An 18,213-nucleotide genomic window follows, 5' to 3' on the forward strand; every position below is an offset into this window, starting at 1 on the left:
GCTTGCCTGCAGATGTTCACATTGCTTTCTCCATCATTTATTGTGCTTTATGCTCTGTCACGAAGTGTCATAGAGAAGGGCATTTATCTGCTAGAGAGTGAGGTTGGTGATGCCACCACCACCTCCCATCACTTAAGGACGTGTAAGGAAGAAATAAGAAATTTGTAGCATCAACCCCAGTCAATGTCTCCCCTATAAAGCAAGGGAGAGGAGAGCAACTCCAGATACTAGGTTATTTCTGGAGTTATTGGAAGTTGGAATTAACCCAGTAAATACTCCGGGAAAGTTATTTATTGGGCTAATTGTTGATACATGGGAAGGAGAAGGTTGGAAAGAAGGCAGCTTCAGAAACCACTTGTAACATTAGAGGCAGGCTAATTTAGGGAGGTGGAGATCAACATTCATTTCTCCGAGCACAACCCTATTGCATCAAAGTACTTCAGTTTTGGCAATTTAGTCTTATTGACTTTTGAATGCAATACTAGTTTGAATCAGAGATTCAAACTCTGTAGGTGGCCTACAAATATATCTAGAGCGATTCTGTTAGAAACCAGGAGACGACTGGGCCTGTGACATGGAGTCTTCCAGTGCAGTTTCAGCATCCTAGATTAGAGTAGTGTGGTATTCCTGTAGACCAGGGCTGTACAGCTTCCACCTTCTAGCTGTGGTTTCCATCTGCTCCACCCCCTCTGCAGATACCTCTTGTCCCTCCATAAAAGAGCAGCTTGGGCCAGGGGTGTGAGCCTCAGGGTGGTAGCACAAGGACTCTTGTCCTTGTGGCTCTCAGCCATATGTGGAACAGCCATCAGACTGAAGAGTCAGAAGGATGAAGAAGTGCAGAAAGAGCTGGGGGATTGCAGAGCAAGAACACTGATGAGAAGAACAGCACTCCTCATATCTGCTTGAGATTTAGCATCTGCATAGAGGCTACCAGATTAGCTGATTAGCCCTGCCCTGGAACACTAGAACTCCTGGTACTGTTTGTGACCAGTGGTGAAAGCATCAGTGGTTATTATGCCATCGAGTTGGTGTTGACTCCTGGTGACCACAGAACGATGTGGTTTTCTTGGTTGAATACAGGAGTGGTTTACCATTGCCTTCTCCCGTGCAGTATGAGATGATGCCTTTCGGCACCTTCCTATATTGCTGCTGGAGTTTCCCACATTCTGGGAAACACACCAGTGGGCATTCGAACCAACAGCCTCATGCTCTCTAGGCAGGTTGCTTCCTGCTGTGCCATTAGGTGGCTTAAAGCACCAGAAGGAGTGGGGTTTATCTAGAACATTGCCTTTCTTTTAATAGGAGGGAGTTTTTATGTCTTGTGATTATTAAGGTGTTGTTCTTCACAATATGTGTCTGGGGTGTGTGTTACTTTGGAGGAGTATGCCTAATTGAAGTGGTCTCGGTTGAGGATCCTGAAGCGGGTTGGTCTTGGAGAACTTTAGTGTCCACACAGAGGCTGCTTCATCTGGTGCAGCTCGGGAATTCATGTTCTCCAAGATAACCATGGGCTTGTCTCAACTGATTTCTGGTCCCACACATATGGCAGGCCATATGCTTGACTTGGTCTTTGGGTCAACATTTGACAGTGGCAGTAGTGCTCCATGGATAGTCCAAGAGGCTTTAATACAGTTGTCATGGACGGATCACTATCTGGTGAAGACTGGACTGAGAGTGGACCTGATACATCTCTGTAGGGGTGGGGGACCAGTTAAGATGGTCCACCCTCGGAGGCGTATGGATCCTAATGGATTCTTGACAGCTCTGGGGGATTTTCCTGCTGAGAGAGTAGATGATCCTGTTGACGCCCTGGTCTCCCTCTGATATGAGGAGATGGAATCAGGTGATTGACACAGTTGCTCCTAGGTGTCCTCTCCCAACCTGCCGACTCCAAGTGACAACCTGGTATACAGGTGAATTGCAGACAATGAAGCAGGCTGGTAGACAGCTTGAGCATTGTTGGTGGAAAACTCAGACTGAATGTGACCAAACACAGACTAGAGCCCATATTAGGGCCTGTTTCATGATGGTGATGACAGTGAAGAAATCCTACTTTTCTGCTACCATTGCTTTTGAGTGACTTGGGGCTTCTTATGTGAGGGTTCCAAAGACCATCAAACAGAATCTTTGGTAGCCTGCTGTGGTCATTTTGCAGATAAAATCTCTCTTATCCGTTCTGACTTGGATGCTAAGGTTTTTGTGGCACCAGAAGACTGGAAGTTACCAATGCACTGTCTGGTCTTGTTATATTGGATGGTTTTCAGACTGTGTTACCTGAGGAGATGGACAGGCTGCTTGGAAGGCTGAGGCCTGTCACATGCATGCACAACCCTTTCCCTTCAAGGTAGGTGAAGGCTGCTAGGGAGGGACTGGGTCCATGGGTGGAGGGGGTGGTGAATGCCTCTCAGAAGTAGGGTTGCAGCTGGTATACCAGCTGTAGCTGGTAAAAAGCACCTCTGCACATTGCTGCCACCTGTGCCTCCAAGGACAGTGTTGTGTCCAGAAACACCCACAAGCTGTGGACTCGGACTTTCAGAAGGAGTGTGACCCCATCCAATACCAGATTTACCTCACTATTAAGATGATCAGTTTTACCAACCCAGTGCACTTCCATTTTATCTGGGTTAAGTTTCAGCTTGTTTGCCCCCATCCAGTCCAGAACAGCCTCCAAGCCCCAGTTCAGAGCATCTACTGTCTCCCTGGTGTCTGCTGACTTAAAAGATAGGTAGAGCGGGTGTCATCAGCATATTGATGGCACCACAGCCCACACCTATGGATGACCTCTCTCAGAAGTTCCATGTAGATATTACACAGCACAGGAGACAGAATAGATCCCTTTGGCACCCCATAATTCAAAGGCCAAGGAGAATCAACAGAATCACACTCCCTCTGTCTATCTCCTGGCGTAGGTCATCCCACAGGGTGACTAAGGCAGTTTCCATCCCGTATCCATGACTGGAATGGATCTAAGTAATCAGATTCATCCAGGGTTGCCTGGAGCTGAGACATCTGTCAGGTCCAGATGGTTAAAATCCATTGTTGCTAGCGATGCTTTCCTGCTGCCTCCCAGGAGCCCCCTCATTTGTGTTTGAATCTCCAAGCTTGGAGGTTTCACTCTTGACATGCTCAGAAGCCTCACAACACCATGAGCTCTTCATTTATGGCACATGGGGGCAGGTCACTTAGTGACAGTGGTCCAGTAGTCCCTAGATTTGGCTCCTAACAAGCAAATTGGAAAGGGGAGCAGATGCACGCCCTCCCTATACTGGGATATTCTAAGTAGACCCCAGAAGTTAACTAAAAGCAGGTTAATTCTCTGCCAAGGCCACTCTGCACTCAAAGTGAACTGCCCCCCCCCCCTTTCACAGAGGATAGCATCCAGCTAATGTGCCAATTAACTCAGCAGGAAGAAAGCAGATAAGGCTTGAGGGGGTAAATCTTCTCCTTCACAAAAGAGGTTGAGTATAGCAAAAAAGACCTAAGAGATGCACCCATTAAAAGTATTGATCAGATTATTGGACCTTCCATCCATGCAGATTTCCTCTTCTCACATCTATGCACTCTGTTTTCATGACAAAAGCCTTGGCATACCTTGGCAATTCCCACATCGTTACACGCAGGAATAAAGATCAGCAACCAAGGAATCCTTGTCAGTTCTACCCAACACACCTATCCAACAAAAAAGGTCAATTAGAATTTGCCGCTAGGTTATGTTTTGGGATATAAGAAGTCTCCTCCATTTCATGATCCAGTGTGCTCTTTGTGTACTCACTACCTTGGAGTCACCAGCTGCTGTTTGGGCAATTTACTGCCAAACGGCCATGCCAGGCTGTGCTCAGTTCTTCACGCCACACTTCAGATTGGCTTTCTTGCCCAACCTGATCTGTCCAGTCTTCCTCGCTAACATAGGAAGCTGGTTCCACGGAGGAAGCACCCTTGTGGATTCAACTAATCCCTCAAACCTTCTTGCACCCACCTTTGCCCAAGCTGTCCTGGAGGAACGAGGTGATTCCAGGAGCTTTGAGATCCTTTTGTCCCGATCAGGTGATATGAACATTTGCCCTTCACTGGGCCAAATTCTATCTCTATTCCCCTTTCTTAAATCCAACCACCTCCCTCTCTAAGAAGCCTCTTTCTCTTGCCCACCCAGGAACTTACACAATTAGGACTTTAAACTAAAACGCCTCATTGCAGTTAAACATATTTTTAGTAATAATATTGCTCTAACTACACATTTCTTTCCGTTTTATCCCTCCCTACAATAAATACTCTTTTGTGATTTTGAAACGTAAATCTTGTCTCAGGCCCGTCATTTCCTGAGTCCACAGCATTGCACAAATTAAATCTGACATTAAACTGTCCTTTCTGAGCTAATTTCCCCATGTAAGCCCGAACATAGATTTAGGGGTGTTCACCATCACCCCAGGGCAGTTTCATTAACACCATCACCAAAGTGGAAATAGTTGCTGTTATTCACTTTTAGAAGTATCTAAAAAGTCTCCACTTTGCATAAAATTTGCACATGCTATTTGATATAATATATGCATACTTAGCTAAAAATAGGATGATTTGAGAAAAAATAGAACTCACCACTGTGAAAGATCACAGAATTTCATGAGGACAAATAGTGCATTTTTATTTAATTTTCCCCTCAAGGGCCACTCTACTTGGGGCGGCCCTTGAAGATGGTTTGGAAGCTTCAGCTGGTCCAGAACATTGCTGCATGGATGCTCATGGGTACAAGTCACTTCATGAGTGCCACACCCATCCTGTGGCAGCTTCATTGATAAGTCCGCTTCTGGACCAGATTCAAAGTGCTGGTCTTAACCTTTAAAGCTCTACACAGCTTGAGGCCAGGGTATCTGTCAGACCATATTCACCCATATGAACATGCCAGGGCCCTACACTGCATCTCAGGCCTTGCTCATGGCCCTGCCACTAACAGAGTTCTGGTTGGTGGGGCCTAGAGACAGGGCCTTTTTGGTTGTGGCCCCTCAGCTTTGGAACACCCTCCTCCGAGAGATTTGCCATGCTCCTCCCTCAGTGTTCTAAAAAAACAATTAAAAACACATCTTTTTAAAGAGGCTTCTAAAGGTTTTATATTCTGTTTATATCTGGTAGGTTCTTTAGTTTTTATAGTTCTCCATTTTTAGCTTTTTATTAATAATTTTTAATTTGAGACTCTTAAAGAAATTGTAATTTTAAATGTGATTTTTAGCTTGGTCTTTTAACTGCTTTAACTTTATTAATCTTTTATTTTACATTGTATCTACTTTATTAATGTTGTGAGCTACCCCAAGCAGTAGTGTACTTGAGGGCCGGGGCATGCATAAATGAATAAATGAATGAATGAATGAATGAATGAATGTGATGACACCCCCTGCTGGTGCTTGCCAGCAACTGACATTCGGAAGTAAAAAATATGGCCCATAAGATGCAAGGAAAAACTCTCTCAACACTAGTCTGCTCTTAGAAATAGATCCGGTTTTTCCTCTTCTCCAATTCCACGTATTTTGAGGTCCTGAGCATTTCATTCTTTCTAAAATGCCATGTACATGAATGTCACTATATAAAGTGATAAATACATCAAAAATGTATATACATTCTAGGCATGTGCCCAAAATGTTTCGGAGGCCATTATAAAGGCCTCCGAAACGTTTCGGCTTTGGGGTTTTTTTCGGCGTTTCAGCTCATGAAGTAAAGAAATCTTAAATTTCTAGAAAGGCTGAATAGTGGTAACACCCCCCCCCCTCTATCTACAGTATCTATCTATCTATCTATCTATCTATCTATCTATCTATCTATCTATCTATCTATCTCCTATGTGCCACAATAGATCATCATCCTAAATTATTTTTAAAATTATAGTGCCACAATAGAACATCATCCTAAATTGTGGATGCTGCAAGTCATTTCATGGTACTAGAGAAAGACAGGCTGTTCTGGTAGCTCCAGGTCTTAACACTCACATCAATTTCGGAGGATGAATACAACTGAAGGAGGCCCGGGCGGGTGCGCAGCTGGGGGAATCAGTCATGTGACTTGCCTCTGGGGGCCCCCAAGGCAGTGGGCCCCCAGACAACTGTATCCCCTTGCCCTATTTTAGTTACGCCTCTGCCGAGCTGTCACTCAACTGATTGCCCCAGAGACACTTGTCCCCACCTTGTTCAATTATAAGTACGCCCCAACACTGAATATAAATCACACATAAAGGTCATACACATGACCAACATAGCTGGCGGGGTGGAGGGCTGGTGCACACAATCACACACGATCCATTTTCTCCGACAGGCTCTGCCACTCACGTGGCACATGAGCTGCACCATGGCAAGCCTCCAGCAATGCACTGCATCAGGAATGTGGTGCATTGAGGGATTCTCCATCAGCTGGGCTCTCTTACCACCTGGCTTATGGTATGCTCGGGCTGCATGCAGCCCAAGCATACACACAACACCGGCACCGGGGTTAAGGGCACACCCACATCCTTAACCCTGGATAAAGGTAGGGTTAGGCAGGGCAGGAGTGCTCCACACGAGCAGCCTAACCCGGGCTGGGCTGCCCTCGCCTGGGTTAGGCTGTTCATGGGAATACATAAACTGCAGAAGTAAAGCTTGAAAATTGCAGAGGGTATTGGCATCTGGCCTTCCCTCAATAGGATGAGTGTGTGTGTGTGCAGGCTGTTTGTTCTCTGTAGGCCGATATACTGCCCTGAAGTATGAACAATGCAGTCAGCTGACAGGATACAGGAACACAGTAAACTGATACATCAAATTAAATTTATTAACTCTTGGTCATTTTTAATTTTGTTCTTTGGGCCTTTTTTTTTTTTTTTGGTAGGGTCAAAAGACTTCAGAGCAGGGGCGTTGCTAGGTACTTAAAAGATCCAGGGCCCTGACCTACAGCTCAATCATATCTGCTCGGAATAATTACATATCCTTTAAAAGTCTCCAATAGTATTATAATTAGGTATGTGTAATTCAATTCATGTATGCATCGATTAGCCCCGAACTGGGGCAATTCACTGATTTAGCCACAGAGCGAATTTCCCTGTAAATGAAGGGACTGATTTTAGGTCGAATAGAATCAACCCCGATTCAGCGTGAATTGATTTGCACGATTTATGCAGCCATTTTGGTTGGCTATTTTTCCTTGCTGATTGGTTTTCTGGCACTGGTTCTCTTTGCTTCTTGGTTGGCTTGTTGTCATTCAAATCAAGTGTGGGGATGGGCAACTGTGTCTCCATTGCCCTGGCAGAAGGAGGGGTAAATAAATTTTTGGAGGGAATTAAAAATATATATTCAAAGGGACTGGGAGGCAGAGAGAGAGAGAGAGAGAGAGAGAGAGAGAGAGAGAGAGAGCCCTTATGAAGAAGAGGATACATCAGGACAGGAGGAAGGAAAGGAGGTTTGATTTTGTGGTTTTCTTTTCTCAGCACAATATATGTGCTGTAGCACAGAGTATATGCTGTGCTTCCTCTTGCTGTTATAACTGTTTTGCTGGATTTCAGACTGGCAAAGGGGAAACAAAAAAGGAGGTAATGTCAAAATGTATTCAAAGGGACTGGGAAGCAGACAAAGCCCTTACATCAGGAGAGGAGGAAGGAATCAAGGAAGGTTTGATTTTGTGGAGCACTAATGATCTGCTATTGCTTGCTGCTTTAACTGTCTGGTTTTGCTGGAACTCAGTTTGACAAAGGCAAAACTTGGATGCCTTGCTTCCTTCTTTGAGCTGTGGTTTGATCTGTTTGCGAGATGATGTTGTGGAAAGGAATGGACAGCTCAGCAATGTGTCTGATATTTCTTGGTGATTGCTGTGATGAGCTCCATGTCTGGCCTTGACTAATTGTGCTTCACACACTGCTCTGATCTGTGCTGCAATTGGCATTGCAAGGTGCACTCAGTCAAAATGTGGCTGAAGACGTTGTTCTGGTTGAGCTAACGGCTATGCTTGCTGGCTGCTAAGGGTGCTGCTGTGCTGTGGCAAGTGTTTCAAGTAAGGACGGAGTCATAATTGTGTATGAGAGAGCAACTTGTTCCAGTTATGTTACTGCAGTGCAGGCACTGTGGCTGGCAGTGGATTCTGAGTCAGTGATTCTTTTTTGGTCATCTTTGGACAGTGTGTTTGGCAAAATCTGTTCTATGCTGGGAGGGCTGTGTGTGCAGCTTCTGTTCCGCAGTGTTTTTCAAGGCAGGGCTGCAAAATGTATGCACTGAACTCTGCTTGTTTCACCCATAGGGAACAATGGGGAATTCAAATTCCCCATTGCTCCCCATAGGTAGGTCCTAGGGACACCAAATTGATTTAGATAGTACAGCATGAGGGGTGCTACCTACCACCCAACCCTCAAAAGAAATGGGCAAGTGGATGATTTTAATTTATTTTTTAACTTATTCCCCATAGGATCCTATGGGTTTCTGAGGAAATTTTTTTAAAAATATCATCTGTTTGCCTGTTTCTTTTGTGGGTTGGGTGGTAGGTAGCACCCATCATGCCCTACCACCCAACCCACTTTGGTGTCCCTAGGACTTATCATGGGGAACAATGGGGCAATTAAAGTTATCCATTATTCTTTATGGGCAAACTGCAAAATTTGTAGCAAATTTTTGATTCAATTAGTTGAACTGGCCAACAATGGCCGGCTGGTTCAATGAATTGATTCAAATTTTTGTAATTTGATTGTGGTCAAATTGAATAGCAAAAAATGATTAGTCCACACCTCTAATGATAATACAGCATCTATGAAGGTGGAAGCAGCAGAGAGCTAGGAGAGACTAGGAGCTCCCTCCCATGCTCCATGCAGGGGCCTCCACTGCTAAACTTCCCTTATGGAAGAGCTCATGGAAGATGGAAATGGCTGATGAGATCTGGGGCCCTAAGCAATTCATTGGGAGCCTGTACATAAATCAATATTGTTAATTAATTAATATATAAATAATATGTCATATTTGTACACTGCCCCAAACCTTCATCCTTGAGCTGTTTACAGGAACATAAAACAAATTAAAACCTTAAAACAATTTAAAAAAACAACAGCCCACAAGTCTAGTTTAGAAGTTTGGGTGAAAAGTTTGGCCTTGCCACTAACAGAGATCCAATTGGTGGAGACTAGAGACAGGGCCTTTCAGTTGTGGCCCCTTGGCTTTGGAATGCCCTCCATGAAGAGCTTCACTAGGCTCCCTCCTCCTTAAGTGTTTTTTTTTAAAGCAACTAAAAACACATCCTTTTAAAGAGGCTTTTAAATGTTTCACCTGTTGCGTATATCTGGTACGTTCTTTAGTTTTAAATTTTTATAATTCTTAGTTTTTAGCTTTAAGATTTTAATTTGGAATTTTAAAAGCTAATTCTGATTGTGGTTTTTGCTTGGATTTTTAACTTGTTCAATTTGGTTAATTTTATTAATCTGATTTTATATGGCAACTGTTTTACAAATGTTGTGAGCTGCCCCGAGCAGTAATGTATTGGAGGGGCAGGGTATAAATATTGTAAATAAATAAGAAAAATAAATTAAAGTTGAACCTGAACACTTCCTCCCAGTGGCGCCCTTCTCCCCAGACTTCTGGGCAGATGTCCAGTCTCCCATGCCCCTTAGGGGCCCCACATTTCCTTGATAATGTCCCAGAAGATTGGATGGCTGCGCTGCACCCCTGCCTGCTGCCTGCCACTGACCCGTGCTGCGATGGGCAGATGATTGTGCGACCGGGCTGAGGGTGTGCTCCGGCCTGCCTGCAGTGTGCCCTATCTCTTCTTGTGTGCGGCTGGGGTCTGACTAAGGGCCGAGTGCAGCAGGGGCAGGCGAGCAGGCCGAGTCGCTTCCCCACTGGCCAGCATGCCTGCACAGTGTATGAGTGAGCAAGCACATGATGCACGTGCGATGTGTCGCATGGGCCAGCCTGTAGCATAAGGGGGTGGAGCTGGAGCACTGAACAGCAGGGCTCCACTGGTGAGGCTAGCCGGGTGTTCTCTGTGGCCCAGTCCGGGAGGTGAGTAGACAGCCACAGCAGCAGCCACTGAGGCAGTCACTGATTCTCCCGGGTCCCGTCCCGCTCAGAGGTTCCGTGGCGGCAGCGGCGACAACCAGTGAGCGGAGAGGCAGCAGTGTGGTGACCAGCCTGGCAGACATGCCTGCAGCTGCCAGTGCATGCCTCCCTTGTTGGGTTGCTCGCCCTTTGACAACACCCCCTCTCCCAACGTGTGAGCGAGAACAAGAGGTAAACAACTGAGTTCTGATGATATGCTCCAGACTGGGGTCTTAGAGTGGGTGGTGGGAGGGAAGAGAGAGGGCGTCCTTATGAGTTCATTCTTGTGAGTTGAGTTGCTGTCTGGACCCTCAAGAACCTACATGTTAAAAATACTTCATGTGTCATGGTGTATGTGTGTGGGGATCATGCTTCTCTTGCAGTGGGATGGGGGGCAGTAGCGGCCGGTGAGAGCGCCGGTGGAGGGGCAGTGAGAGGCACCTTTAAGAGTAAAAGAATAGGTGCTTATCTCTGCTCCCGCCGCACCCGAACACTGCTTGGAGAAGCTGCATGCCGCTCAGCACCCCCTGCGGTGGGGATCACCTCCGCCACTCACCTGGCTTCCACGGAGCTGACCCCCCGTCCATGGCCAGGTGAGTGGCAGAGGTGATCCCCACCGCAGGGGGTGCTGGGCAGCAAGCGGCTTCTCCAAGCAGCATTCAGGTGTGGAGGGAGCAGAGATAAGCACCTATTCTTTTACTCTTAAAGGTGCCTCTCGCTGCTTCTCCACCCATGCCTTCACCGGCCGCTACTGGTGGGGGGCAAAAGCCTCTAGGTCCAGGATCTAAAATTACTTACCTGCACCTCTGATTCTCCCTAACAGTAATCCAGCGTTCTTGCCTAGCAAGCTTATTATAGTCATTTTGCTATGGAGATGCTGGTCGTACGTCTGAGATGACACTGCAGGGTACATAACAAGTCACTTGGAATGTCCCACCAATTTTAAACTAATTATTCTTCGTTCCACGTTCTCCTAAGATTGTGCACTCATAGCTGACATCCTGACTAAAGCTGGTCATTTGCAGCCAAGAAAAGCATGCACACAGTGATTGCGCTCCCACTTCTGAAGCATGGTGGCTCACACATGAGGGGGGATTTTTGCTTTTATCCCCAATAATCTGTGCAACCCGGAAATATGTCACATTCAGGGTTGTATTACCCTCAGGGACAAATTTCCAGGTTGCACAGAATGCTTCCAGAGGAAAGGGCGATGGGCAAAAATTACCTCTCTGCACTTAAGCCCCCATGCTTCAAAAGAAGGAGCATAGCAGTTGTGTGGGTGCTTTTCTAGGCTGCACATGGCCAGCTTTAGTCAGAATGCCAGCCTCATGTCTCCAGCATTTGTCCACAAATTTATTTATTTATATATTTGTTTGTTTGTTTATTATTTACATTTCTAGCCCGCCCTATACCCAAATGTCTCAGAGCGGGTTACAATATAACCAATATAAAACATAATTAAGATACAACATCATAAAATCAAAAATACAGTTAAAAAAAAAATACAGTGCCTGAGAGGAGAAGAACCACTACATTACTAGTCAAAGGCCAGAGTAAAGAGGTGAGTCTTCACCATTCTCCTGAATGTACACAATGTCAGAGCTTGGTGCACCTCAGAGGGGAGGGCATGCCACAGCTTATGGGCCACCACCACAGAGAAAGACCTCTCACATGCCCTTACCCCATTAACTGCTGACAATGGTGGCACTACCAAGAGGGCATCTCCTACAGATCTTAACTGATGGGCAGGTCTATATGGGAGAAGGTGTTCCTTCAGGTATTTGGGGGCCAGGTTGTTCAGGGCTTTATAGGTCAATGTTAAAAAATATATGTTAAAATGGGCTCAGTGGCAAATTGGCAACCAGTGCAGTTCCTTTAAGACCAGTGTGATGTGCATTCAGCCAGAAGAGCCCATTAGGAGTCTTAACTAACCCCACTTCTGAATATGCTATTCCTTCCATATCAAGGCTAGCCTATAGGAATGGAGATATTGCTTGATGCAGCTAGAGGTAGTAAAATACCAAGAGGAAGCTGCATTATAGAAAGAAAAAAAGACACACACACACCCATTTGTAAGGTAATGCTATAATATGGCAACTCTATGAAATAAGCAGTGTGACATTTAATTAGAAAGAAAAGAGGAAGGAAATTCCAAGACTGCTGCTACTCACACAAAGTATTCAGTATAGGTCAAATTATAAAGCAAAAAACCATACATATTCTTGCTGCTAAATAAATATTAAATGGTAATAATCCAGTAAAGAGTTCAGGGGAAGCTCAGGGCTGATTCGCACATGCATGCAGATTGCTAAGTGATCAGCAGCAGAACATGTGGACTGTCCCCACTAGAGTAGGGGGTCTGAAATGAGGTCAGAGCATCTGCTCCATTAGGCCATGCCTATAGAGATTAGTTAGTGATGGCTGTTTCACATCTGCAAGTTCTCTCTTGATGTTGCAGTGGTCAAGTGATGGGCTTACATATGTGACTGTGATGAAAGTTTGGTGGTCTGGTTCTCCATGTAAACATTAAGCACTAATTTACTCTGACAGAGAAGGTTGCCTGTGATCTATTTTTCTTGGTATGGCAGTTCTGTGTGAGTTATGACATCCACTTTGAATAACGACAAGTTTCCTTAAAAGATTGCAGAGCTGTTCTGATTTATTAGATCCAAGGTCACTTAAGCATGATTGTGCTCATTTAACCTTGGCTGTTTTCCAGCACATGCATTCTCAGGATCCTGAATATTCCCCTCTAGACAAGTCATTTCATTCAAGGCTCGGCAGTAGTTACAAGCAGTTTAGAGAGGATGGCGTTGAAGAGAAAATGGTGATGCATTGACATTAACCCATTATTCTTATAGTTAATATAAATCCTTGAACATAACCTTCAAAGACCATCAGCCTGTCTCCAGTGTCTTTGTGCTTCCTTAGATTTATCAAGAAAACCTGGTTGATAACTTCATCCACGTACCAAGGTCAGGGGAGCAAGAATACACAGAGAGGCGTTTCCAGTAGTTGACAATGATGGACTTCAGTGAATGTTCAACACCATAGCTTGATGCTATTTCAGACATATTTGGCAAAGGATCGTAGCTCAGTGGTAGAACACTTTCTCAGCATGCAGGTTCAGTCCAGTTATAGGAACACAGCATATTTGGGAAATATAGTCTGAGAGGTTTGTACTGGGCAAGACAGGTCAATGGTCCTAGGCTCCGGAGAAGGCAGTTAGGCTGATATCTATAAACACGTATAGTTGTCTTTAGCCCTCCTCAGATATATTGGATCAATCCAGTCTTGCAGTCACAGGAGTGCCTGCCATCACGGGGAGGATTCCCCCCTCTTCAAACAAGCCCCTTCATAACTATGAGCAGCAGGTGAATGACTGGGGGGGGGGACTTCCTCTCTGTTCACTATACTGTACATGTCTACAGCAGGTTGAAGTTACAATGTCTGAAGCTGCCGTGTGTGTGTGTGTGTGTGTGTGTGTGTGTGTGTGTGTGTGTGTGCGTGTGCGCTGGGGCAATCCACCTATGAGGCAAGGTGGAGCAGTTGCCTCAGGCATGGAGTGCAAGGGCAGCAAGTGCTAGGCCCCAGCTACCATGGGTGCCACTTTGCTGTCCATGCCGCCGCCACCACTCACCTACGAATATTTATATACTGCTTTCCAGCTCTCAAAGTGGTTTACATAGAAAAATAAATAATAAATAAGACCCCTTGCCCCATGGGCACACACTGTTCATTTCCTCCTTCTTGCCCTACTAGGGTAGACTTCTCCTCTTCTCATCTTGAGCTAGAACCCCGCTGCTTCCACAGCCTGCCCTGGTGGCACAAGTCTGAGTGCTGCCGCCACTGTTTTGAGAGCAGGGACTGAGAAGGCTGAGCAATGGTAGCACCAGAAAAAAAACTGCGGGGGTGGGAACAAAAGTGGCTAAATACATTTATGGGTATCTCACATATTAGACTCCTGAAACATAAAGTGGGGGCAAACTATTTGTTTGAGGGGAGCACTTGCCCCCTTGCCCCACGCCACCCTTGATGCTGAGCTCCCGCCCCCAGAAGGGGGGCATCATACTGTACTTTGCCTCAGGCAGTGAAACATCTTAGACCACCCTTGATGTATATGTATGTGCATATGCGGTGTATGTGCGCGCGCGTCCTCTATGCCAGACATTTGTATTTGAGCTAGCTTTTCAATCGTTTGCAAACATTTTTTAAAAAATTTAAATTCTCCTGTGTTTTATTTATTTAAGGTTTGATTTATTTATTTAAGGTTTATAGAACTCTGGAATATATACTTCCTTCAAACTATGCAAGAACAAACATTCAATTTTTTTTAAAAAAAACACAGGAACATAGGAAGCTGCCATATACTGAGTCAGACCATTGGTCTATCTAGCTCACTATTGTCTTCACAGACTGGCAGCAGCTTCTCCAAGTTCATGGTCAGAGTTTTGCCGAGAGCCAAACCTTGTGTTCTCTTTCAGGCTTTACCTACTTGTCATTTTGTCTTTTTAAAATCTCTCTCCCAAATCTGTCTTGTATATATCACTTTCCTAATCTTGGCCACTTGCCAGTCTTCAGCCAGCCAATCTTCTTCTTCTGAGATTGTGTTCAATTTCCATTCTCTAGCAAAAGCCACTTTAGTAAATACAAATATCCTGGTATCCTTGTAGATATAAGAAATGACCTTACTTTATTCACTTTTTGGCATTAACATGCTTTAAAGAACCCAACAGGAACATTGCTTGGTCTCTTCTGAGAACATATCTAATCACAGTATATATTACTAACATAGTGAGTTTTTTATACACAGGTTTTATGTGTGTGTTAAAGCACTAAAATCAGCTCTGAGCCTTGGAGTGTGACTGGCCAGCAATCCAAAACATATATATTAAACACTTTAAAATATTTCCCCAAGATTAGTCCATTAAGTATTAAATTACTAATTCTGTGGCACACTGACATTATACTATTTAGCAATGCATTGATTTAATCTGTCATATGGAATCATCACGATGATAATCATCATAAGCAACAACAATACTACTACTACTTAATATTTTTATACAGCATTTTTGAGTGTTCAGAAATGATCTTGTTGCATTCATTACAACCGTGTAAGAAAATAATCACAGTCTCCTAAAGGATACCATAGAAAGCTGGTAACCTCTATTGAGAGTTCAGAGGTGGCCAGTCTGAGGCTCTCTTGCTGCTGTTGGATGACAACTCCCATCTTCCCCAGCCACAAGTTATTGGAGCTGGAGAGATCCTCCCAGGCTGTGCCTGGACTACTGTAAGATGTACATGGAGTTGCCTTTGAAGACTGTTCAGAAATTGCAGTTAGTTCAGAATATGGCTGCTAACTGGAACTGGTTGCTGGGAATATATTCTCTATAAAAATATTATTAAAGCAATAAAAAAGTTAGCAGGATGGAAGACTGTGGCATTTTGTTCACACTGCTCATGTTGTTACACTTAGGTTGAAGGAATGAATTAAAAGTCTTCGTGATGCCTTGAATCCCAGCTCACAACTGAATGGAATATTGCCTGTGAAGGAATTAAGTCTGTAAAAGAACTTGGGAAATTGCTTAGCAGAGACCATTTGCGGAGGCCTATTTTTTGATAAAAATCCTATGAAATATCTATATGACTTCAACTCTGATTTGTTGGGAATGTAACAAAAATATATTTAGACTCTTATACCTCTTTTCCTGTCCAGACAAGGCAGGCTAAAGATCTCTGAGCTCTCCACCCGTGCAGCATTTACTTCTCTCAATATCATAGGCGAGGTATAATCAACATTCATACCCTACATTTGAGCAGCATGCTGGAAACAAAAAGCTGCATTTGTGAAGAGGTCAGAGGTCTCTAGCCTGTCTTGTTTGTATCCATCTTGGATCCTCTTATATTCTTACTCAGCCTCCTCGAAAGCACATAATACTAAGAGTTGTTTCATACCACGGTGTAAGGCTCCAAGGGGGAGGAGGTGTGTTACTGGCCTTTCTTGAACCCAGAATTACAGGATGGGAACAGACAAAGTCAGCCTCAGAGTAGGCCTGGGGAGAAGGTTACCTTGGTCCTCCTCCTGACTTGCTGCATCCAGCGGGTTCCTTCTCCAGAGGAACTTCCAACTCCCATGCTCAAGTGCAGTCCCCATCACCGATTGCCTTGGTTTTCAATGCCCCAGTACAGAGCTGACAGGGCTTGAAGCCTACTCCAAGCCCCGCCCCTCACTGATCTCACTTCCTGCCCTGCCCAACATGACTGCCCTACTGCTGTTCCCTGTAGCTCTCACTGCTCAACCCCACCGGGACCTAGGGGTGTGCACGGAACCGCAGAGCTGCGGTCCGGCACTGTGGGGTGGGTTCCTTTAAGGTCTTACAGTGAGGCTATTCTCATATGCCGCCTAACCCAGACTAGGGATGTTGGAAGTTCTCTGTGGTGAGAGAATCCCTTTTCAATATAGCAGAGTGCACAGAGGCACAAACACAGTGGATTTAGTTAGGCATGCGTGTGTGCTGAGAGTAAAGTAACTTGGAGCCAATTGCTAGTTTCAAATCAATATAAAAGGCATTTATTAAGGAACTTCATTCTAGATAGGAAAGTGAGGATTTAGGATCTCTAATCTATCTGTCTAAATGGATGCAGATGGATTCACCATCTTCTCTGCACATATGGTGCAGGGCAAGAGACTTGCCATGTTGCAAGGTCAACAGCCAGGTAGCAAGAGAGAGAGAGAAGGAGGAAGGAAGTTGAATCCCCTGAGATTAGCAATCTACATTTCAAAGGGATAGCATCAGAGCAGCGGGAAGTGATGACCAAATGTCTTTGACCTTCTAGCCCTCTGACTTACTAGTCTGTCCTCCACTGTCTGAGGCATGAGACAGCACAAAGTCCTTTAACTTTCCAACAGGGATACCCAGCCTGGGTTAGACTGCATGTGAGACCCACCACGTTTGGGCCCTATCCCAGTGGGGCAGCACCACCTAGCCTGGCTTTTAACCCCGGCTACCTGCTCATGTGCAAGCACAGTCTGCTTCCAGCCTGGCCACACAGAGACAGGCACTTAAAGCACCCATCTCTCCGGGGAATCCCCCAATACATTGCACATGTTGCAAGGTGCAGTGTGGGATTCCCAGAGACCAGGATGCACTGTCCCAGCCTCTGGAGCTTCATGCTGCACCTGGGAGCATGGTCTGCACTCCCAGGAACATGAAATTATGCATAATGAAATAACTCATCCCGCCCACCAGCCCCCCCGCCTGTTCTTTATTTTGGAGCTCTTCAGGTGGCAAGCCTACAAAATGACCAAGTCCATTACTTCTTGCATTGCCCTTCATTGTATTCTATCCAGTCTTTTCTGTTTTGTTGTTTAGATGTTTGTCCCAGTGGGGATACTGTAGAGAGTTGCAGCGGGGGGAGTCAGAAAAGGAGAAAGGCGGAAAAGGAGAAGGGGAAAATCGAGTTGTTTCTGAATAAACTCCTAGTTAAATCTATATGAGATTACTTTGCGTTTGTGAGAGAAGCAGCTATAAAACACCCTTCACTCAGTCACACATTATATAATTTAACATAAATGAATGAAGGCACTGGCTGGTTGCAGCAATTCCATCTGAGAATATTCAACATTACATGAAGTCTTTTGATTTCCTTCAAGATGGCTTGGCTATCTCTTCACACGATACACTGTACACTCTAACTTTGAAAAAAACATTAGTACTAATGATTTTGTTTGCACTTCAGTGTGGGGACTCTGTATTGGGATACCACCTTACCTGGTTGCCTGCATGGAGTACATCCCAGCAAGTGGCATCCCAGCTTGAGGCTTCTGTCTTCCCCGAAGGGAGTGGGGGTGACATGGTTCCAGGCTGGTCGGGACCAGGTCCCGGTAGGGATGGGTCTGGACCGGTCCGGAGGCCATTGCAAAGGCCTCCGGACTGTCCGGACCGGTTCGGACCTGGCTGGTCCAGTGCGGGTGGAGTGGGTTCCCTTAAGGGCGGGGACGGTTTACTTACCCCTCCCGCTGCTTTGCCCCCTCCAGCGCCCATATTTTCTGTAGTAATTGGGGTGGCAGGATACCTCCCTGCTGCCCCCTGTCCCTCTGCAATGCCGCCTCCAGGACGGGGTGGGCGCGCGCGGCTCTGCAAAGTGAAGATCCTGTTGCTGAGGGACTCACGGTTTAAAAAGTAATTACTGC

The 18,213-nt window shown here is 45.3% G+C and overlaps 1 protein-coding gene across 1 annotated transcript in view; it reads right to left on the reverse strand.

Moving 5' to 3' along the window:
• The window catches only part of TAC1 (tachykinin precursor 1), a 39,810-nt gene extending 23,576 nt beyond the window's left edge, over positions 1-16,234 (reverse strand). Inside the window, exon 1 of the mRNA XM_053265401.1 lies at positions 16,089-16,234. Coding sequence (XP_053121376.1) covers positions 16,089-16,154 — 66 coding nt within the window. The 5' untranslated portion in view covers positions 16,155-16,234. The remainder of the gene's footprint in view (positions 1-16,088) is intronic.
• Positions 16,235-18,213: the final 1,979 nt, after the last annotated feature.

Source organism: Hemicordylus capensis, chromosome 6 (genome assembly GCF_027244095.1).
Source record: "Hemicordylus capensis ecotype Gifberg chromosome 6, rHemCap1.1.pri, whole genome shotgun sequence".
In the NCBI taxonomy this organism is placed as follows: Eukaryota; Metazoa; Chordata; class Lepidosauria; order Squamata; family Cordylidae; genus Hemicordylus; species Hemicordylus capensis.